Source organism: Ptychodera flava, chromosome 16 (genome assembly GCF_041260155.1).
Source record: "Ptychodera flava strain L36383 chromosome 16, AS_Pfla_20210202, whole genome shotgun sequence".
Classification (NCBI taxonomy): Eukaryota; Metazoa; Hemichordata; class Enteropneusta; family Ptychoderidae; genus Ptychodera; species Ptychodera flava.
In genome coordinates, this window is record NC_091943.1 from 20,959,189 (window position 1) to 20,983,070 (window position 23,882).

Sequence of the window (23,882 nt, forward strand, 5' to 3'; positions counted from 1 at the left end):
AATAAATGCAATAAGTACACTGTCAAATTTCATAAAAGCTACACAAGCAAACCTGCTGTTATTAATTGCAACTGTAATATTATACGGTACTTCTATTTTTTTTTTCGATTCAGTGGGTGCATTGTTCCTCATGCTTAGCTTGAAAAGAGTCATACCCAGCAAAAGTTGACAATCCAGTAACATTGCAACAAGGCCACAAAGCTTGTTTGAAGATATATTGCCATTTGTGATTGGATATATGCCTCTGTTGTCATAATGAAACATGAAAAAATTGACAGATCAAAGGAAGGGGGGACGGAGAGAGAGAGAGAGAGAGAGAGAGAGAGAGAGAGAGAGAGAGAGAGAGAGAGAGAGAGAGGGGGGGCGATGGAGGGGAGAGAGAGAGAGAGAGAGAGAGAGAGAGAGAGAGAGAGAGAGAGAGAGAGAGAGAGAATGAATGAATGTCGGCAGCCTGCTTGCATGCTTGTTGACCATAGCATGTGGGTGGGAAGTGTATCATTTCAATACAGATACTTGCTGCCATGATCTCATCACAAAGCCTGATCTTTATTTTCCCCCCAGTGTGATGCCGAGTGTGATGGTGGTACCAGAGTACGTGTTGTAAACTGTCGAAGTACTGCCTCGAGAGACATTGTTGAGGATTCATTGTGTACATCTACCAGACCAGCAGACTCAGAACCATGTAATGAACAGCCATGTCAAGGTGAGAATTTCAATAGTAGTTATCTCTCATTTTCCCTCCGTATTCTCTTTTCTCCTCTAATCCCATCCCGACACCTTTTTTTTTGCCCTGTAATTGGTCAGTAGCCTGTAAGATTGTTCTGCACAGGTAATGTTGAATCAGTTGCAAGCAGTTTTGCCATTGCCTGTGTAGAAAAGTAAGAATAGAACCGCTAATGTTTAGAATAGAAATGAAATTTTCCAATACAAATACATTTTTTGAATGGCTTGTAGTGTTTATATTCAGTATATAAGGCACCCATTACAATCAGGTTATTGAAGCCGAATATTCCCCATAGGTGTTGCTCACAGGAAAGACTAGACTAGGGGGGGGGGGGGGGGAGGGGTGCAGAAAATCCTTAACATGGTACATTTCTTACCATTGTCCTTTCATTCTTAAGGAAAGATCTGTGATGAAAAAGATCAAAATTCACCGAGCTAAGCCCCTCCCTTTCAGGATGCATCAGTCCTAAAGACACATAGAAATGCTGATGTAGATGTCTTATTGTGGAATGTTTAATTACCCCTCTAATGACACTACAGAAGCTAACTGACAGAGACCCCTCGCCTAAGTGTTTTTATTACATAGTGTATTGACCCAGTTTTTATTTTTAGTTCATGTCGGTTGACATGCTTGCCACTTATAAGTTCGGTACATTTTACACTATTATTCATTTCCTTTAGATCATTTCAAGTGTATCACTTTCTCAGTATAGTTCATGACAAACATTGTGCTGCACATCCTGCATAATGGCGTTTATTTACAAAGGGTTCGTTGCATTGATCAGATAAAGATTCACCATCAGTCCACTGGATTGATAGAGGCATCAATTGTCTACTTCCTGAAATCCAACCTTTGTGAAAGAGCCAGCAGCTGTATTAAAGGTATACTGTCACCTGTTCAAATTTTGCCACAGTTACCATGGAAAGAGAAAATCTAACCAATCACAGATTTTAAGCGGGTGGCCGCTTTTTTAAAACAGCGCCCTCATATGGGCATTTTGAATACCAAGGAACGCTCCTTTGACCATATATGGGAATATTAATTTTACAGGTGACTGTATACCTTTAACCCTCTTTCTCCCAGGTGGGAATTAGTTGTAAGGTACTATGAACTTACCAAACAGTATCTACATCTAGTTAAAACTGAACATTAATTGCCCAGGCACCAGTTACTCTTATATATCCCAAGTCCTTTTTAGTAGTAACCCTTTACTATAAAATACTATCAAACACAGTAAACAGTGCAGGAGGCAACTACTTTGCTTTACTATGTCAAGCATAGCAACTGGGCAACCCATGACATGTTGCAACCAAGTCAGACTTAGTAACTTATATTAGACTGACATGGGAGAAAGAGGATTAACTTTTGGTGATTTTTTCACTTGTATCATCTTTAAAGGTATACTGTCACCTGTTACATTTTTGCCACAGTTACCATGGAAAGAGAAAATCTAACCAATCACAGATTTTAAGCGGGTGGCCACTTTTTAAAAACAGCGCCCTCAAATTGGGCACTTTGAATTCCAAGGAACGCCCCTTTGACCATATATGGGCATATTTAGATTACAGGTGACTACATACCTTTAATTTCAACTGTAGTTTCCTTCTACTCTCCGCAAAGCATTTTGAAAATGAGATACACACAGTTTTCAGCTTGGCAGCTCAGCCTGTACATGTGTAGACTGCATTGTTATTGTTGACACAAGTGAATTCTGGTCTGGACTAGAATTCAAATGTAAACAATAACTAAAGCATTTTTACACAAGCGTTGACAAACTAAATAGTTGGTATGTCTGCATACTATGGGTTGAAGGCAGAATATTTACTGTGGACGTACAAAACAAAATGGTCAACAATTCAACAAAAATTATCGCTACTGGCCCTTTGTAATGCTATTGCTGTACAAGATTTCACATTTCAGAGAGTTTGCACCTGCCAGTCAATTCAACTTTCCAGAACTGTTGAAAAAGTATTACGTGTATCATTTCTTATCTGACGTTCCATATTTATCCTTGTAGTTGATTGTGACATGGAAATCACACAGTCTGGTCAACTCTTCCAGTCTCCAAATTATCCAAACGAGTATGACAATAATCAGCACTGTCATGCCAGTGTTGCCAATGACATTGGATGTGTCAGGGTGGCTTTCATTGGTAACTTTGACATTGAAGCTGGATCAACAGAAGGAGTTTGTGATAATGACTTTGTAGAGGTAAGATTTAGTCCCCTTATTTCCATTAATGGAACAATCCCTTGGTATCAATTCAATGGCTTGGAGGTCAGAAAAGCTCTTTTCAACACCAGAAATGTCTATTTATTCAAACCATATGAAGCACTGTGTTTTGTTTGTTATGGGGAACAAGAGACTAGTTTTGAATTTCAAAGTATGATGACCAGGGCTTGAATTTCCTTTCTAGATGACAGTCAGGTTGGATGAAGACTGAAAGAGACTATACCCATGCCAGAGTTCCTGTCAAGGCATATTTTTGCGCTATTTGCGCAGTGTCTCTGACTGCCCTCGCGGTGAAATTTCATGTTTGGGCAACTTAAGTTTCAGTCATTTCGATCGTTATTAGTTTTGGTAACGATAAACATCAAAACTCGGGGCGAAATAATCTCAGTGCCGATTTTACTTCTACATTTTGAGTTTTAGTGCTCACGGGCGGCGTAAGCTTCAAACTGAACCCCCTAGCAAGTGAGGTAGAACAAACTGTTAAGTCCAAATATTGATCCCTGGGGCGCATTCTACCTTCAACCCTTCGAGTACTGTAATTTTTCCCACCAAAATTTTAGTGCAACATTTTAAAATTTTTATGAATTTTTCTGTAATGTTTTTGATAATTTTGAACCAAATGGACATCATATTTCATTGGCTAGAGTTTTTAATCAAAATTAAGGGAAAAAATCTGAAAAAATTGACTGAGGTATACTTTTTAAAGGTGACAAAAATTGGCTTTGTGCTCAAAGGATTAAGAAAGCCCTATTGTTTTCAAATTGAGATTTGGCACTGTGTTACACAGAGGGGCCATCAGCTTTACTACTATATCATAACTTTACCATCACAGAATATCACATTGTCAAGTGTTTTCACATAATAGTGATTTTTGTCCCCAAATAAAAATCTCCCAATAATAATAATTTTTCGCCCCTGTAGATTGTCGACAGGAGCAATGATGCTCTCACAAGAAGATATTGTGGCGACACAGCCCCAGCACCTTGGGAGTCAAGCAGTGGTTATGTAAATATCACCTTCCACAGCAATGACGCTGTAGTTGCTAATGGATTTTGGGCATACGTCACCTTCCAGCCCTGTCCAACTTATGCTTGGGTAGAAGGATCCTGGTCAGAGGTGAGACTGCATGCGCAATAATTAGACAATTTTTTTTTTTGTTCCTGCCATTTGAGATGTGCGGTAATTGTTCCTTGAAAGAATTTGATGACACGTTCACAAAGAGCATGTTTTTGCCTATTATGACATGTGAATAAACTTTCAGGTGAAGTTAAGAGTTGTTGCATGAAACTCCTTCAATTAAATCAGAGTACTTACTGTCATGAGTAGAAGTAGGTAGCCAAGAAAACGAACATTCACAGCGTTCAAACCGGTGATTGAATCAGGTGTGCTCCCTATCCTATTTTCATATTCACAAAGTTTCAGACGTTTTGATGAAACCCAAAAGTTAAAAAAAAAATTTCCACATTTATATATCACATCTATGTCTCTCTGACTGCAGTGTGATGTAACCTGTGACGGCGGTGTGAGAACACGAAGTGTGACCTGTCATAATACTCGAACCCAGACAGAAGTTAATGATGAGCTATGTCCACCTGCCTTGAAGCCAGCGGAATCTGAAGCATGCAACGAACAACCATGCCCACGTAAGTAGAGACGTGAAGTGGAAAGTTGCATGCCTGCTCTGGCAGTTATAGTTACAGTTTTGTTCATTGTTCGTGGCACACTTTGCTGACCTTGGCAATGCAGTTGCTGGTTCTTGAAAGACGTGTCACCTCCTTCAAAAACTAGTGGCAACAATAGGGCTGTGTGTGGTTACAGGTTTGTTACTAAATATAGCTGCACATGCGACATTGGGCACTGCTGCTTGAAATGTGGACAAGATTTTGTCACTGTTGCATGCATGGCTGTTGTTGCATTTTAATTTAGATAGTCTGGCTGTAAATATATATCTTTTGGTATTCATTGTTACACCATAGTTACCTACTTGTCATTCTTGCTTCCATGATTTCCAAAACGGTGATCCAAAAATGTGGAAAAATATTTATTTTTGCATACTGATGGGAGAATGACATAATTTGTGAACAGCTCTATTGAAAAAGTTTTACCATGCTCTATGGCTCAGGTTTGCCAGTCGTGCAAGATCTCCACATTATAACACATTTTAAAGGGATATAGTCGTCGGAACTGCGCCTGTGCGAGTTTCTTGTTTACAAACAATGTATTTCATGCACGATACCAAGATGCACCTCATCATCATAGCTGCAACATTTAAATTATACGATGATAGATTATGACAGACATGTTTTAACTGTCATCAATCACCATTGTGCCTTGGATACATTGTTGCCATGGGTCGTATGGGTCCCATACGACCTTTGAGCGCAGTTCCGACGACTGTTAGTGCAAAATTTGGTACAGTAACTGTAGACTGATACTCTGCCCTTGCAAAGCTTGTTTTGATACCGTTTCTTTTCCCTTTCTGGTACTTTCAGCTCCAAGCTGTGACAGAGTGGTAAACACCATGGAAATGATTGAGATCACTGCTAATGAATATCTCAACAACAGAGACTGTCAGATTACAATCACCAACCCCAGTGGATGCATGATTCTAACCTTCTCAAGAATTGACATTGAGCCTGGTGACACAGAAAATGAATGTTCCAATGACTACCTAGAGGTAAGGTTAATTGATCCACACTCTTGCATCATCATGATATACCGTACCTCCTACTCAATGATTCCCTTCACCCACCTTCCCTTCTTACTTCCTGGGTTCAAATTTATTGATTTCTGTAGTGCTGAAGGTATGCTGTCTAAAAAATATCCCAGTTTTAATCATAGTGCGTTCTTCAAAGCAGCATATCAACAAAACTTTTGGCATCTAATGGAGCATTCCCGTCCAAGACATGTGTCGCCTCAGTACTTGAAGTAAAAGTACATTCATAGCACACCTCAACTTACTAACCCCCCCCCCCCCCCCCCTTTGATTTTGATACCTGCAGGTTGATGATCTTGCAAGTAACGTGGAACCGCCAAGGTTCTGTGGCACAGAAGAGCCACCAAACTGGCAGTCAACCGGTGGAGTGGTGGTACTTCGCTTCCACACAAATGACGCTGACACCAGAAGTGGTTTCCAAGTTTTCCCGGTCTTTGGTGTATGCCCATTGTATTCATGGAGTGTTGGACAATGGGGTCAGGTAAGTGCATGTTAGGACACTACTTCATACCGGTATGAATGGTATATTTAATACCAATCCATTAATCCATCTATCTGTCCATACCATGACATATGTACCTATACACACACACACACACACACACAATACAGTACATTCATAGTACATGCATATACGCCTACATTCATACATAATGGTACATACTGTACATACAAACATATATCCATACTGGTACATATACGTACATTAATACATACATTCATTCATTTATTCATTCATTTGTATGACCCTAAATGAGGTACGTTTATACATAAGAAAGTACAAACGATCATGCAATATGCATGCATGCACACATACTCCTGATGCCAGCATATATTTACATGTATATCCTGTACACTTACTAATGTATTCAGGAAGGAAAACCTTTTCAATTGGTACCGCACTTGGCCACCAGTGTCAGTTTTGAAAGCTTTCAATCAAATGTAACATTTTTCAATCAGAAATGAAATAAATGTGTTTAGCCTAACTGAATAATGTGCCTCTGTAGTTAATTTGTTGACCTCCGAATATAACAGCAGTATTACAAGAGAGGGTAGGACTTAAATCCCTGTACTAAACTGATTCACATATCCTGTGCCATTTTCATGTCATGATATTAATTTGCTTTTTTCTTGCTAACTATAAACAGTGTGATGTAACCTGTGGCGGTGGCACCAGGACACGTTCCGTGACCTGTCAGTTGCAAAATCAACAGCTAGTGGCAGATGGCCTCTGTACAGCACCAAAACCTTCAGAATTAGAAGTGTGCAATTCTGACCCATGTCCAGGTGAGATATATATGCCCATTGACCACTAGAAATAAAGTAACCGGAAATCTGTTTTCCCTTTAGTTTTCCATACTTGACCACAACACCAGAATAATAACATGCATTCATGTGACTCATCATCTACAGAAAGAAGTATGGAATAATGTTTTCTTAGAATGCAAATTTCAGCACAAATTTAGATACAACTAGAGTAAACAAATCCTGTATGTCATGGGAGTATACCGGTATATGGTACAATTGCCTAATGGATCAGTTGACCTATCAAACTAGCTGTGTCATAGCCACTCACATGCAAGTTCACAACAAATTTTTTTATGATTTCAAAAGCCAGCATTAAGCAACCATCAAGGAAGCACATCTGACAATCTTTGAAAAAACTTACAGACAGGGTCCGTACGCTTCTGGAAGGTCCTGGAAAAGTCCTTGAAAATGAAATTGAGTCCTGGAGAATTGATAATCCTCCCACAATTTTCAAAACACACAAGCTGATCATTTGTGATATCAAATTATGTAACCTGATACATAAAAACATTGTATCACAAAAATGACACCCAAAAATGGTATTTTGGACCTCAAAAAGTCCTTAGAAATTGCTGAAAAAGTTCTTGAAAGTCCTTGAATTTCAAGTGATTTTGAGCATATGAACACTGTAAGGCTAGAGATCCCAGCAAGAGCAGTTTACTTAGGGTGGAGTGGACTAGACAACAGTGTCCAGACTGTTATTCTGTATGACAGATGGAAAATAATAATGTTTACAGAACTACTAAACAAGATCAGAGGACCATCAAGTGCTCTTGATAAGTGACCTCCAACCACCAAAACCAGAAGGGAGTTGCTGACCCCTGTGATTCAAGAGATTCTTACTTTTCCCTGATCAGTGTGAGCAATTTAATTGCCCTTCTGATGGCCAGTAAAAGCTGTAACTTTTGATGACTTTTTTGCTATTTGGCTTTGAATGCCAGTTGTAAGTTCTTAATCTTCTCCCCAAAAAGCATATCGCAACACCCATCATTCAGCCTTGTAAACACTACCGGTACGTCTGTAGGTGTAAAATGCACTGTCATTGTCCACATTAAATTCTAGTCCAGACCAGAGTCCATTTTCAATAATACAACCCTTTTCAGAATTAGAGCGCGAAGCCACTGCAGTGAACTGCTATAAAACTGCTTACACTAATTAGTTTCAGCTGTAGCCGTGGCCACTTTGGTGTTGAACAAGGCTACTTGATAAAGACCAAAAAGTCTGCTTGTACAAAGGCAAAACTAGCTCTGTCTGAGGCTCGAGTTGTAAATGACAGTTTACGATTGGCACCCTGTGTTCAAAATTAAGATACAATGTAACATTACCATGCACTGGTCCATGTACAAATCTTTTTTATTTCAACTTCCTCAGACAAACTGTCTGCATGGGACATACAATGTTGTCGACTTTGCCAGCTGGCTACAGCTGAAACTAATTAGTGTGAGCAGTTTTATTGCAGTTCACTGCAGTGGCTTCGCGCTCTAATTCTGAAAAAGGGTAGTAATGCAGTCTGCATATGTACAGGCTGGGATGAGAAGCTCAACACTGTGTATCTCAACATGCTTTGGGAAGTAGATTAGAAACTGCAGTTGACACTAAAATGATTTATATAATCATGAAGCAGCTGTATCTTTAACAAGAGAATGAAAGAACAGATATGACGCAACCCACTAAAATATTATCTCTGTTTCCACAGGTTGTGATGCAGTTTTTACCACACAAGGTTTCATCCAATCACCAAACTATCCCAGTAATTATGTCAATGACCTGACTTGTGTGACAACTATCAATGCTCCATCAAATCTCTGTGTACGCCTCTCGTTTGTTGCATTCTCCCTGCAACCCGGGTCCAGACCTGGCCTCTGCGATACTGACTATGTTCAGGTAAGATACAAAATGTGTATACACTACTGTTCGCTGTGTACTTGTTGTTGCAGAGGTGGTAGTGTTGGTGGTGGTTATGAGAATGGGTACGAAATTTGCATGGTTAAAGGGACAAAGTTGGCCATTTTTCATGAATTTTGTTTGATGCAAGATACTACATATTGTTTGATATGTTGAAAGATAATGAATGGGTGACCATTCATATATTCAACCCTGGTTTTAGACAAATTAGATGAAACCATCACGAAAGTGAATTAATGGTCATGACCATTAATTCATTTTCAGGATGGTTTCATGTATCGTGTTGCTTGGAGTGTTCTTTGTACAGTAATGTTTTCCTGCGCAATACCATATAGTGAACACTCCATGCACCTGTTGCTATGTGTACGTGTTCTGTAGGGACAGCAGTGTAGCAAAGCACCTTATTGGGCAGGAAACGAGTTAACACATGCTCAAGGCTCCTGCGTGTCCTCATACGGCAGCTTCCTAAACTGGCTACCCGTCTATTTTGTGTTAGGTCGGTGACACAAGTCATGACAGTTGCTATATATTTCTTCCCAAACACAAATATGGATGCCTTTTTAATTGTTTCAAATTGTAAAGTTATCTTAGGAAACATTATCAAGTGCAAATCTTGATCAAATTAAAAATTTTGAAGCCGTAACCATGAAGTGCAATGACTCACTCACAGACATTATGGAACTGCAATGGCAGCAACTATGCTGTCAAGGATTGTATTCTTATCGCTCTGCAGTAAGGCATGCGTATCGGTGAGCTGCTTATATGGTTGGCATCTGTAACCCCACTTCGTTAGCTATAACTGAGCTTATAAATTCCTTCTCTGATCATTCTTTGTTAATGTTTGGTAATATACCGGTAAATGGTAAATATTTATATCTAGTGTAAGCTTCACCACTTTTGACCTGCGTCAAGAAAGTACAAATACTGTGCTCGTAATGAAAATTATGGATGTATTGAAATCTGATTGGTGAGAATGATAAGAATTGCGGTAAAGATTGGTTCTGATCTTTCTTGATCTTGTTACCACAGTCGCTCTTATATTCACAAAATGGCTCAAAACCTGTTCCTTTGTGTAGTGAAAAGAAACATCAACTGAACAGATGGCAAATGGGTTTTAGTCACTATCTTTATGGCTCTTGTTTCTTGTCTGCTTTTTTGTTCCATAGGTGACAGATCTAAACAATCGTGCGATGAATGACATCATGTGTGGAGGAGATTCCCGTTTGTTCAACTCACTCTCATCAGATGTAGAAATTGTCTTCCATTCGGATGAAAACTTCACTGACTCTGGATTTCAGCTGTATGCCAACTTTGTGGCCTGTCCACAGTTTGCCTTCATACCAGGAGAATGGGGTGAAGTAAGTCTTAGTCGATTTCCCAAATTTCGTTTATTTTACCAAGGAATGGGAAGATAAATGCCAAATAACTCTTGACCCAAATGTTGTATTCAAAATTCGAGATCCACACTTAACCTTTGACCCTTGGTTTCATACCCAAAATCAGAAATTGCAATAAGACCGGACCGTAGACCCCGGTGTACTCAGTCAAACTAGAGATTCAGGTGCAAACCTTGAATCAGGTTTTCATATTCAAAATTAAAGATCTACCAGTATGTATGACCCTTGACCACAGTCTTCATGTTCAAAATTAGAGATCCATGTATGATCTTTGACCCCAGTGTTCATAATTATTCATAAATAGAGATCTACATATGACCCTGTGTCCACAAATTTGATGTCAGTCTCAGCTCGCATATGACAGGTGTGGTAGTGAAAAGAAAACAAACTGAAGCTAATGAAAGGGACAGTGGTTGTAACTTTGATAAGATTCCTGTGGTCTTTGTTCTACAAATCAAGCTCACTTTTTCCCATTGTTCATAGTGTCATGAAATACCAGGAGTTGTCCTTACAAACAAGGCACTGTTTACGCTGTGCAATGTGAACATTAGTAAATAAATTTTAGTCCAGATTTAATCAATAAACGATAACATTTGACATTATTGGCGTTTGAGCTGTGTTCAGATCTCGGACACTTGGCATATTGCCAAGAGTTTGTGTGGGCAACAAGAAGCAAGCACAATAATGCAACAATGGAAGATACTTCAAAATGTAGAGCTGTAACTGTGACATCTGTATGACTCATTAACCCTTTTCCTGCCAAATCCATATTTCACCACCAGGTCAAGATGGTTAAAATTAATGAAACACAACATATTCCATATGATGTATTTGAACATAATACTGTACATTTGAAATGCTGTAAACTTGATTTTTTTGGACTAAAGATGCTATAACAGACCAAGCCAAGTGGGTGAAAATACGTCATGTTTTGGCTCAATACCGCTTTTTACTGACTTGGCTGATGGGGAAGTGATACTGTCTGGCAGGAAAAGGGTGAAAAGGCCAGAGTAGCTGTAACATTCGATGAATTTTTTTTCCATTGTTTTAGTTTGTAATGGCAACAACAGCTTCTTGTTCTACTTCCCAAAATCATGTTGAGATACTAGTATACAGTACTCAGGTTTTCAACGTGATCAGCTCATACATTTGTAGACTGCATTGTTGTTGTTGACAGGTGAATTCTGGTCCGGACTAGAACTCATTCACAATAACAGTATGTTTAGCAAACTAAATGGCGTTTCAAAATGCTTTTGGGAGTAAAACAAGAACTTGTGATTGACATTCAAAACAAAACAAATCAAAAAAGATTTGTCAAAAGTTATACTACTGACCCTTAACCCCTTGCACCCTGACCCCATGGTGACCTATGATATCATACTGACATTATTTTCCAAGCCGGGGTCAAAGGGTTAAGACTACATAACAAATATGAAAGAACATTGGAGGGGCATCCTTAACCTTTCACCCCTAATTCCTTGTAAACAGGTCCACACTAACCATTGATAACAATGGGTTTGGGCCAAACCATGGTAGTGAAGGGGTTAAATGTACTTTTTTGTATTTATTTGACTTTCTTCTTTTCCAACAGTGTGATGTGACCTGTGGAGGTGGTACCAGGACTCGTGCTGTGGAGTGTCGACGTGTATCTGACAATGCAGTCGTGCCTGATGCACTGTGCACTGGATCAAGACAGCCTACAACAGAACCTTGCAACTTTGAAGAATGCCCTGGTAAGACACCAACTGGTTACAAGATCTCTTTGTGTATTAAAGATGTCAATGGTAGTTTTCAAATCGCTATCTTTTTTTAAATGGTTTTGTTTTTACAACAAACATCGCTCACATTCTCCATAGTCTCAAATAAAACTGCAATCGATGACTCAGTCTTTCACTTTCATCCGGAAGAATGACATGTCCACATATTCTTTCAAAGTTTATAACTGGTATAATCTCAATATTTGAATTGTCAGACTTTGTACCAACATAGAACACTGTAGCGTTTGCGTTCTCTGATTTTGAGAACAATTTATATAAACTCCCACTTTAGCCCTGCAAGCTATAAGTCAGTTTGTTCAAGGTAGATTCTGTTCCTACCCTTTGTAAATCTACAGTACTTTCACTCTTGACTCAAAACATTCCTCCTGACTCCCATTTGTATTTTTTTTCACAGCTTGTCTAGAAATCTTCACCGAAGGGTCTTCGACAATCAGCTCTACAAATTATCCCAGTGCCTATCCGCCCAACCAAGACTGTGTCTACACCATCTCCAATGAAAATGGCTGTGTCAATATCGTGTTTCTGACACTTGACATTGAGCAGGGAAGCCAAGTTGGCGTGTGTGATAATGATTATCTCAGGGTCAGTTGAATGTCATTATTATATCGCTTTACCAAACTCTGCTTCCAATATTTTGTAGACTATGGAAAAATGCTTGAATGCGATTCAGCTTGAATAATGCATTTGAAAGCACACTACAGAAAAAAACTAACATTGACTTACCTCTTGTGATTACTCCGAGAAAATCTCCTTTTCTACCATCATCTTATATAATTTTGCCCCCATAGAAATATATGATAACATGGTGTAGTGACAGTTGAATTTTGATCAAAACCTAATAACCTTGTTCACGGTTACAGGTTTGTTACTAAATATAGCTGTACGCGCGCGACATCGGACACGCAGCTTGAAATGCGGACAAATTTTATCAATGTTGCATGCGTGGCTGTTTTTGCAGCTTGTACTCTGAGTCGTGAATATGTTTTTTACTATTCACTGTTACACTAGCACTGAGATGTATTTTCGTCGTTCTTGCATGCGTAATTTTCAAAAGCGTAATCTAAAAATGCGGACAAATATTTATTTTTGCATATTAATGAGAGAACAGTGACGTAAACTGTGAACGACCCTATTGACATGTGTGCTGTTAAGAAAAATCACAAGTGAAAAATGCTAAATATGTATTTGTTTTTAATTAATCTGTTTAATTCATCCCCCTACAGTACAGTAACTAGCAAGATGACTGTTATATTGTGATACTGAATTTTGCAAAACTTGCAAAAGGCAATCTAAAAATGTCCACACATCTGAAGAAATGATAATACTTTGACTTTTGTTCTCACTTGCCTTGTTCATATACCAGTAGTTTGACTTTCTCAGCAAAGGCTTGATAAAGCTTGTCCAAAGTTCCAGATTTAGAAATGCTGAAAGTTAACCCGAAGTCTATTTTTGTCTGTTTAAAAAATAAACCCAAGTCAATTTTTCTCAGATTTTTGCCAAAATTTTGAGAAAAAAGTGTAGCTAATGAAATGTTAGGTCTAGTTGGTCCAAAATTATCAAAAAAATACAGAAAAATTCATGAAAATTGCTAAAATTTTGCACTAAAATTTTGGCGAGAGAAAATTACAGCACTCAAAAAGTTAAATTCAGTTACATGATTTCTTGTACAAGTGTCTGCCCAGTTATTTCTTGCTACCTCTGCTACAACAAAACTACTTCATCTTATCGATGATATTTCTTCCCTTTCAGATTGAAGATGCCAACTACCCCTTTTTGACGGAGACATACTGCGGTGGAGTCATCCCACCAAACTGGTTCTCGGCCAGTGGGTCTGTAAACATCACTTTCCACAGCAATGGGGCTCAAGAAGGCACTGGATTCAACCTGTTTCAGTCATTTCGTCCATGTCGTACCTATGACTGGGTGGCAGAAGGCTGGGGAACAGTAAGTGTTGGCAAATTTCATTCTGAGGCTGACTGTGTCTCAGGGACAGTTTTTTTACACTAATGTTCACAACGTTACGCATTGAAACTTATTTGGAAGCCAGTGCAGTAAATGAAGCCATCCCTATCTTGTTTTCTGAACATTAAAATTTGATTTTTCCCATCAAAGTTAACACAGAGATTGAGGCATTTTGAATTTCAATTATCGGTGAATCTGTTAGTGATTTGTTTCCCTTTAATCAAATTTGCATACTGATCCCTAATTCTTATTGTTGATGGTGAAAGAGAACGCTTTATAGTTTCTTTGAGGAAAGTTTTGTCAAACTCCTTAAACTTACAGTTTCAAGGTACATTCTGCCATAAAGGGACAACATGTTTACATTACGGTGTTTATTGTATTGTGGTTTATTGGGGTTCATTCACATGCCAGAGCTGAGAACGGTCACATCATGTTTGGAGCTGACCTGAAACTTCAATTTTCTGAAGATAAAATGACAATAAAACAGCTTTTGTGGTACGTTGAAATGGATATGTGTATTTCCAAGTTCAGGAGGAAAAGATGAAAATCACACAACTTTCTGAGCAAAGATGATGGTGATATAGGGTGAAAAGTCTAGCTCATCAACCAAAAGAGAATTGAAAATTTTATCAACATGTCGCTGTGGAAACACCAAGGGGTCTGTTTGAATTCTTTTTTTTAAGGGACAATGGCTAATGAGACACATTACTGAGCATGCTACATGTCCAAAGAATTGAGAGTTTCATGTGCAACACAACCTGGCCCTTTTGCACACATTAGAAAATGTAAATTTTTTTCCCATGGATTTATTACAAGCTACTAAAAATTGTTCTAACATACTTTGTGTACATCTTTGTTAATAATGCTACGGGGTAGTGGTTCCATATGTGGCATTTGGTTGATCATCAAGACAAAAGTATAGAAAAGTTATCAATACCGTCAGTTGGCAAAAATTTTCATCCTTGTGGAAATGCATTTTTTTGTCCAGAAATATGTAACCATTATGCATGAAATCATTTTTGTAAAATTAAACAATTGGCTTCTCTTTTCTCACCAGTGCTCAGTAACCTGTGGAATCGGTACTCATTCACGTGCTGTTGAATGTCGTGACACCATCACCAATGCACTCGCACCAGCTGACTCTTTGTGTGTGAATGAAAAACCTGTCTTAGTTGAAGCATGCAGTGATCAACCCTGCGTTATCAGTAAGTAAACAGTAGTGATTTTCAACATGTTCCATAGCAAAACAGTTATACTAAATTGTGTCATTTTTTCTAACCAAGATTGTGATACTTAATGAAAAATTTGCCAAAATGGCAATTATTTAAATGGCAATTATTACATTCCGTAACAAATCTACACTTTCAAGTAACAAATCTCTGTGACTTACCATGTAGAACAATATGCCTATACTGACCAGACACAGAAATGGTCAGGTTTTAGGATATTTCATTTTAACTCTGTGTACTTGTCTTGGGCTTCAGGTATGTGCATGGATATGCACATAAGTGCATCCATATCTGTCTAGAGTGGTTTCTCAAACATGCAAACCTGGCACCAAAGACTTTGTTCTGTGATACAATCAGTGTTTCACCTTTATTTTGTGAATTGTCTCCCAACAGATTGTGATGAGACTGTCACAAGCAATCAAATGATCCTCTCCTACGGCTCACCAGCAAACTACGAAAATGATTTAGATTGTGTGACAACAGTCACAAATGCCAATGGTTGCATTAACTTTATCTTCTTGGAGTTTGATGTGGAGGCTGGCACTACTGAGGGAGTCTGTGACAATGATTACCTTATGGTTAGTATCACAGTTCTGTGTGTTATAGTTGCCCTACAGAGGAATGTTTTTTCTCATTTTCTAAAAATTGTGATGCTATTGCAGCAGTAAAGGAAGAAAATATCAAAAAGGAGACTCCGAAGGCTTGCTATGAAAAAAGGATATTGTTTGCACTCAAAGAAGAATGACTTCTATAGTACCTTGCTATACGAAATAGTTTGAAAATTAAAATAATGGAGGAGTAGATTAGAATAAAAGGCATTACATTAAAATTTTAAAATGATAATGTAATTTCAAATATGTGTTATGCAGTTTGCTTTAATTAAATGGCCTTCAGTGTTCTCTGCAACTTTGAAAACAGGAGGATGGCCAGTCTACACAAGAATGCATAATTTGCATAATTTTTGTTGCAAAAATGTATACTCTTGGACAATTGTTAACAGACGAATAGATTGCTCCAAAAACAGAGTGGAGTGGCCTACCCCCAAAATCTCCAGGTGGAGAACCCTGGGCCTTTAACTCTGGAATAAAGCGCCGCACTCTGACCACTTCTGTGTGTTCTATGGCAAATGGAGGCTGAAGGCACTGTGTAACAGTGGTACAAACAAGTTCATATCAAGGAAAGCGTGCAAAGGAATTGATACACATGGTTCTATCTATGTTTCTGTTTGTGGTTTTGTTTGTACTCTAGTCCACACTGCAGGCTTGACCCATGGTGGTGATACTTATTTTTCTGACAATATTGAGGAGAGTCTCCTTCATCCCATTTTCATTTTTTGTCTCCAGATTGAGGACATCAATGGAGGTCTGTCAGAGAAATACTGCGGGGTGTATTCTCCGAATCCATCCTTTAACTCTGTGACCGGAAACGTTCGACTGACTTTCCACAGCAACAGTGCAGTGACCAGTTCAGGCTACCGGATTTTTGCCTCCTTCGGCAGCTGCCCACAGTTTGATTGGACCGTAGGTCAATGGGAAACGGTATGTACCCAAGTATCTCAGACAGAAAATGAATATTTTACCATTGTCAGCGCTAATTAAGACAAGCAATTTCACCTTTAAACCTTGACCCTATTCTCTTTGTGACATTTGACATAACATACAACTGAAATGTTGCATAGTGTTTATAACCCATACTGCTCATCGCAGCGGACACACATGAATAATCCCAATGTTCTATAAGCCCAATAATCCAAAGAAAAAAAAAGACGATTGATTGCTCAGAAGACTGTGGCCAGTTTCTTTGTTCTCTGTGGCAATCATTAGAGTTTAGTTCTGAAATTCTGACAGGACTTGAACTCAGTCATCAAGAATTACAATGTGCCTCTCCTGCAACCAGCCTTAATACCCACTGTGTTGATTTTCTTGATGTACCCATATTCACCATTGATACTTACATGTATGTCCTTTGCAGATACAAGTATTTAACCGATGTTCGCGACTGCATGTTGCATGAGTGAATTATTCAAGTGTATTAAAATAACATAGTACAATCAACTCCTGTTTCGTTTATTTCCAACAGTGCTCTGCGGCGTGCGACGGCGGTGTTCAGACTCGCACAGTAGAGTGCCGCAATGTCCAGACAAATGCCCTAGCATCAACTGACACACTCTGTACCCAGACGAAACCTGACGTTAGCCAGGACTGCAACACCCAACCTTGTGAACAATGTAAGTCTAGCAATACTCATTCAGTCTCCTCTTACGGTGATACTGAGAAATTCAACATCCACAATGCTGGCAACCCACTAAGTTCACATTTTTGCTGATAAGTTCGTATAGTTTTCTTTTCACTTTTTTGTTTCAATGCTATCTGAAGCTACCTCAAACTTGTAAACATAACTGATTCAGTTACATAGCGCTGAATTCAGGGATAAGTTTACTTTCCACTTCAGGCAACATGGATTTTGAATATTCTCTCAGATTTTTCAAATTTGTTCAAATTTAAAACGAGTTACAAAGTGGACTTTTGCCATTTCAAATCAGGAGTTTCCTAAGCTACCATCATTATCCATGTGCTGAGAGAAGTGTCTTGAAAATCAATCCACTTATGTGTAGTACATGCATCGAAACTGAAAGACTTGAACATTTGCTCAAACATTCCTCGATGAAACTTTCAAACATGCTCAAAATCTAGACTGTAATTTTCCCCATAGAATTACTGTAGGGATATAGCAACTATTGAATATCAGAGATCAGTAAAGTTTAAGCAATATTTCTTTAGCACCAAAATTTACACAATGACCGTTGATTTTTTATTCTAGACTTTAAAGGTATACTGTTACCTGTTCCAATTTTGCCACAGTTACCATGGAAAGAGAAACATTTAACCAATCACAGATTTTAAGCGGATGGCCGCTTTTTTAAAAAAAAGCGCCCTCACATGGGCATTTTGAATACCAAGGAATGCCCCTTTGACCATATATGGGCATATTTAGATTACAGGTGACTGTATACCTTAGAGAAAAGGGTTATTTTCCTTCAGGAAAACTAGAGCAAATGTTTGAATCTGTCAGTGTTGAGGGACTTAAAGTTTTTAATCCTTATCCTGCCAAGATCATATTCACCGTTTGGTCAGGTTGGTGAAAACCAGTAAGGCATAACATGTCCAATATGTTGCTAAACAAAAATGTGAAGGCTTCTGAACACCTAGATATGATTTTTATTGACCAAACTTGCTACACATACCAAGCCAAGTAGGTGAAAATATATTACACATTTGGCTCAACACTTTACTGACTCAGCAGATAGGGAAGCCATTCTGTATGGTGGGATTTTAGGTTTATGAAGGATTAAACCTTGAAGATAATCCCCTGCTGTGTGATTTTTTTATCTCACTGTATTATGACTTACTTGCCTCAATTTCAGACTGTGATAGAGCTCTGACAGTCAGTGGTGGACAACTCACATCACCTGGTTACAGTGGTAACTACGACAACAATGAAAACTGCCAGAATAACATCATCAATGTGAATGGATGTGTGCGCCTGACCTTTGCTGACATGGACATACAAGCAGGCACCACAGAGGGCGTATGTGACAGAGACTACCTCCAGGTATCTGAAGTTTTCTCAAATCAAATCAACATCGGCTGTTTTCCAGTCTCTTTATTCTTTATTAATTTTCACAGGGATTTGCTTTTATTTTTTGATGAGGGGCACATCTTCACATGGATGTAAATTCAGAAATATGCCATCAGATTAGTTCAAATCCTTATTTGGCATTTTGCCAAAGGATTTCACTTTAGTGGATTCGTGTCTCAAACACCAACAGAAACAAATAGTGTCTTTGCAGAAGAAGTGGACATGTGGCTGCCACAAATCTTGCATAGTATCATGGTGCGGAAATAAAATGCATGCTTGCGAGAATTCTCACAGTAAAGATGGACTAACTTTGCCATCTTTGCTGTGAGAATCTCGCTATCAAATCTCAGTGAACTGTTAACGCTCTTCTAATATTCCCCTTCAGAATTGAAGAATATGAACATTTCCTATATCAGCGAATAGCAACGCAATGATTTGTGTATAAATTACCCTTTCACTATCATGCTTTGACCCCAAACCCATTGTTGTCGATGTTGACTGTGCATGGACCTGTTTATAGGGAATGGGATGAACAGGTTAAATGCCAAAATTTCCAAGTAACCCACCAAGTACAAATTTTCTCCAACCCTTGTTTTAAGGTAGTTTGTGCCTTGAAAGTGAAAGACTAAACTTTTGCTCAAACTTTCCTTCATGAAACTTTCAGCCATTCTCCTACAAAATCATGATTAAAAATCAAGGGTCACAGTGCCAATTTTGATACTAGAGAAACGAATAACCCAAGATTTACCAATATTTACAATTCACAATGGTCACCATCCTATGGACAAAAATTAAATTCTAGATTTTCGAAAGACTAAGCTGGTGAAAAGTTTTCTTACTCCAAGAGCTTTAAAATGAACCCCCATGAACCCCCACAAGTGGTATATCAGAATAGAATTGTAAAATTTTGAGAGTCTGAATATCTGTCCCCTAAAACAAGTCCCCAAGCTGCTAACTGACCAGGGAACTGCCTTCTGTTATTTACATAATATGCTGTGATAACATGAAACAAAATGACTGAAATGCTTGTCCTGAAAAAATGTACAATGGAAGAAACGTACTCATTGGATCATCACCGTTAAAAGCAATAACATTGTGTAACAGATTTATTCTGGACTTCAGAACTGTTACTCTAATACTTAAGATTTTCGAGAAACTAGTGAATGTTAGTCAGTGAAAGGTAACATTTTATGGCAAATAGGACGAACTGAGCGTGAACTTGAAAATGAAAGACCATGTCTGCTGACTTCAATTTCTTAACACCCCCTCCCCCTTACAACTACTACCACCACCACTACTTCAAACATTCAAATAATGTGTAGATGACCACTTGACTAACAAGTGAGATATTCATGTTCTCGTTACATTGGTGTTTATTTTTTTCTGTTTCATAGATCACAGACCTGACCAGCAGTGACGTCACCTTATACTGTGGAAGCACACTTCCCTCTCAACAATGGCTGTCCACCGGCAGCAGTGTCAATGCTCTGTTTGTCAGCGATGGCTCTGTCACAGGAAGGGGCTACAGCCTGATCTACACCTTTGAGAATTGTCCCACATACACATGGGCCTTTACATCATGGAGTACAGTAAGTCCCATAATTTAGTCTTCCAAAATCTCATCAACCTTCAAAATATATCCTGAAATGTCCTGTCCCACATACATGTGGGCCTTTACATCATGGAGTACAGTAAGTCCCGTAATTTACTCTTCCAAAATCTAATCAACCTTCAAAATATATCCTGAAATATCCTGTAGCTGGAACTTTCAATGAGTTTTTCATTATTTTGCTTTTATGTAGACTGCAAGTTCTTGTTCTACTCTCCTAAGCATATTGAAATGCTCACTATATCTCTCTGCGTAAAATGCAGTGTTATTGTTTGAGTTCTTCTCCAGACCGGAATTTATTGTCAACAAAATGAGTGAAGGCAACACATGTACTGGCTGAGTTTGTAAACTGAATGCTGTGTTTATCTTAATTTTGAGGAGTAGAACAAGAAACTGTTGCAGACATTATAAAAAACAGAAAAAACCTGAAAAGATCATCAAAAGTTACAGCTAATGGCCCTTTTAACATCAGGGGTTTACCAATCATGTAAAAGACAAGCTTGAAAATTTGCCTGGATTATCTTTTAGGTCTCCAGTACAAGGAATCCAATCGAGTGAGTCAGAGCTCACTTGTGTCTGTTAAAAAGACTTCTTCCGTCAACTTTTTTTTTTTACTTCTGTCAAACTACCATACTTCTATCCAGAGTTCAAAGGTCATAAAGCACAGTATTCCCTTTGTGCTTATTGTGCAGGGTGTTTTAGGGATTGAATGTATGCACTCTCCCTGATTTAAAGCTGTTATTTTACCATTCTGACCACAGTGTTTATAAATGTTATTCAAAGTTATTTTTCGTCTGGTTATAGGCTAAGCAAGTTATTTTGAAACAAAAAATTGTCTAAATAAACATATTTCATGTTACAGTGGAGCTCACTATTCAATACTGCTTTCATTTAACATGTGTCTGACTGAATGGATATGGTTTAATTGCCCTCAGTGAATTCTGGACAGGACAGAAAAATAAAATTCAGCTGCCCAAAATATTATCAGATATTCTACACACATAGGCTGCGTAGACAAACTGAATTGTGGTCAATTCAACACAACTTTGTGAGTGGCACAAGAAACTGTTAATTACCATTAAGATACGAACAGTGACAGTATATGAACAGTGACAGATGTCAGAGCTTTCATGTTACTCTCTTTTTTATTTTTTCAATTTTTTTTTTTCATTTTTTGTTTCAGTGTTCAGTAACATGTGGTGGTGGAACTCAGTCCCGCACTGTTTACTGTCAGAATGAGAGCGGCGGCATAGTCTCGGATGACCTGTGTCCAAGTACTGGCAAGCCTGCCACCGTACAGAGCTGTAATACTGATGAATGCCCAGCACGCTATGCATGGCAGACACAGCCCTCACCAGAGGTAGATACAGCTTTGTCTTTCAACCAATTTCAACTTTGCCCATATTTAGAATTTTTGTTCACGTCATAAATTGTGATATTAAAAAGCACTATTGTTACTGCCAATAAATTTCCTGAACACATGAGAGATTCTTTTGTGGAACCATAAAATCAAAAGGGCAAGTAGCGGTAATGTTTTTTTTTATTTTGTCATAATTTTTGTTGTGTATGTCAATTGCAAGTTCTTCTACTCCTCAAAACATGCAGAAATACCCACTTCTAGGATAGTCAAATCAGCATCTATATGTGCAAATTGTTACTGTTTACGTGTGAAATTTTAGTTTTTACCAGAATTCAGATTTCAATGATATTAATGCAGTCTAAACATGTACAGACTGAGTTGACAAGTTGAATACTGTGTATCTCAACATGCTTTGGGGAGTAGAACAAAAAAACTGTAGTTGACATTGAAAACAAAACTAGTGCAAAAAAATCATCAAAAAAGTACTGGTCCTGTACTTTAGATTGTTAATGAATAAAAACATCATTATCCTACCTTCCCACTCTTCAACTCATGCCACCCTCTTCTTGAAAAGTTTAGTACCAGCTGATGTGATTAAATGTCTATCTTTCATATGTCCTTAGTGTTCAGCTTCCTGTGGAGGTGGAGTGCGGTTCGTACTTGTGTACTGTCAAGATCTGCAGACTGGTGGTAGTGTCTCTGATATCCTCTGTGAGGGAGTCAAACCACCGTCATCTGAAGTCTGCAATGCAGAGCCATGCCCAACAGACGGTGTACCAGGTAAAACATTGACAAGCTCCATTAACTAGACATCTATCATTTTATCATAGAAACATGTATGTACTATGTTGCCTTTTACATTGGTTCATGTTGAACTGGTGTCAATACAAGAACCTGACATTGAGGAATTGCCTCCTTCCAGACAATGTTTCACCCTTTGGAAGGGGTTTCTTTTTGTGATCAAGTAATATTACCGCTAGACGATAGTTACACCTGACAGTATGTCAAGTTCCTGTATTGCCAAACTGTTCAACGCAAAGCACCGTAAAATAAAATCTGTTTCATTTTCGTATGTAATAAATACAGCCTCTTAATTTTTGCTTTGAGTCCTAACTGTGACATGTATACCTTTTTTTCCCATTTACCAGCATGTGGTAGTAGAGTGTCTGATGCAACTGGCACCATCCAGTCTCCAGGCTACCCTGCTGCATACGACAACAATGTCAACTGCATCATTACCTTCGACATACCTGCAGACACCAGAATCAAGTTCACCATAAATGTCTTCTCTCTGGAGGAAGACACTAGCATAAGATGTGAAAGGGATTACCTAAAGGTAATAGGATTTTCCCACACTAGGGTATGACAGTGTGGTGGGGATTTGTATTACTTTTTTTTGCTATTTGACAGTAAAATACCTCATCACTTCAGACACCTATTTGATGTGGGGTACCTGAATGTCAAGACCAGAAGTGAATTTTAAAATGAACTGGAATAAACAGTAATTTTCACTCACATGAGCTCAAGTACATGATCCATGTCTGGAGTCAAAGTTCTTCACCAACTGCTTCAAGATAACTTCACTCTCAATCTTTGGACACTTTGCCATATCCCTCTAGTGGTAGTAATCGAGTCTTCTCTGAGGAGGCCTATCAATTATCATTTACCTCCTTGGATAATGCAACCTTGAACTACAGCATGGCAAGGGCCCTGGATTTTTCAGTCCTGTCATTTTATGCATAGAATGACAAACCAACAAGGGCTCGATACTGACGCAATGATACCTGTTTAAGTTCTATATTCCCACTGTTTTCCCACATCATTTCAGGCAGAACATATTATCTGGGACACATTTGGAGAAAACTGAGTCCTCAAGCTCATTATCTATAGTACTTTAGTTGATTAGACTCATCTCAAAAGCTGATGAGTGATAAGTTTTCATAATCTTATTTTTTTGAAAAATTAGAAGTGAATGGCAGCCGTTGTAACTGTCTGAATCACGTCACAATCAAGCCGTTGTAAT

General features: G+C 38.4%; 1 protein-coding gene across 8 annotated transcripts in view; it reads left to right on the top strand.

Annotated features, from left to right (window-relative positions):
- The window catches only part of LOC139114258 (uncharacterized), a 112,388-nt gene that overhangs the window by 85,426 nt on the left and 3,080 nt on the right, over positions 1 to 23,882 (top strand). For all 8 annotated transcript variants that reach the window (XM_070675845.1, XM_070675847.1, XM_070675848.1 and 5 more), the window contains 21 exons: positions 562 to 703; positions 2,742 to 2,935; positions 3,878 to 4,072; positions 4,455 to 4,599; positions 5,449 to 5,633; positions 5,959 to 6,153; positions 6,821 to 6,959; positions 8,677 to 8,864; positions 10,052 to 10,243; positions 11,874 to 12,015; positions 12,455 to 12,642; positions 13,810 to 14,004; positions 15,080 to 15,227; positions 15,645 to 15,829; positions 16,595 to 16,789; positions 17,331 to 17,478; positions 18,676 to 18,863; positions 20,285 to 20,479; positions 21,683 to 21,859; positions 22,483 to 22,639; positions 23,008 to 23,195. In XM_070675845.1, the coding sequence (XP_070531946.1) occupies positions 562 to 703; positions 2,742 to 2,935; positions 3,878 to 4,072; positions 4,455 to 4,599; positions 5,449 to 5,633; positions 5,959 to 6,153; positions 6,821 to 6,959; positions 8,677 to 8,864; positions 10,052 to 10,243; positions 11,874 to 12,015; positions 12,455 to 12,642; positions 13,810 to 14,004; positions 15,080 to 15,227; positions 15,645 to 15,829; positions 16,595 to 16,789; positions 17,331 to 17,478; positions 18,676 to 18,863; positions 20,285 to 20,479; positions 21,683 to 21,859; positions 22,483 to 22,639; positions 23,008 to 23,195 (3,681 nt within the window). The remainder of the gene's footprint in view (positions 1 to 561; positions 704 to 2,741; positions 2,936 to 3,877; positions 4,073 to 4,454; positions 4,600 to 5,448; positions 5,634 to 5,958; positions 6,154 to 6,820; positions 6,960 to 8,676; positions 8,865 to 10,051; positions 10,244 to 11,873; positions 12,016 to 12,454; positions 12,643 to 13,809; positions 14,005 to 15,079; positions 15,228 to 15,644; positions 15,830 to 16,594; positions 16,790 to 17,330; positions 17,479 to 18,675; positions 18,864 to 20,284; positions 20,480 to 21,682; positions 21,860 to 22,482; positions 22,640 to 23,007; positions 23,196 to 23,882) is intronic.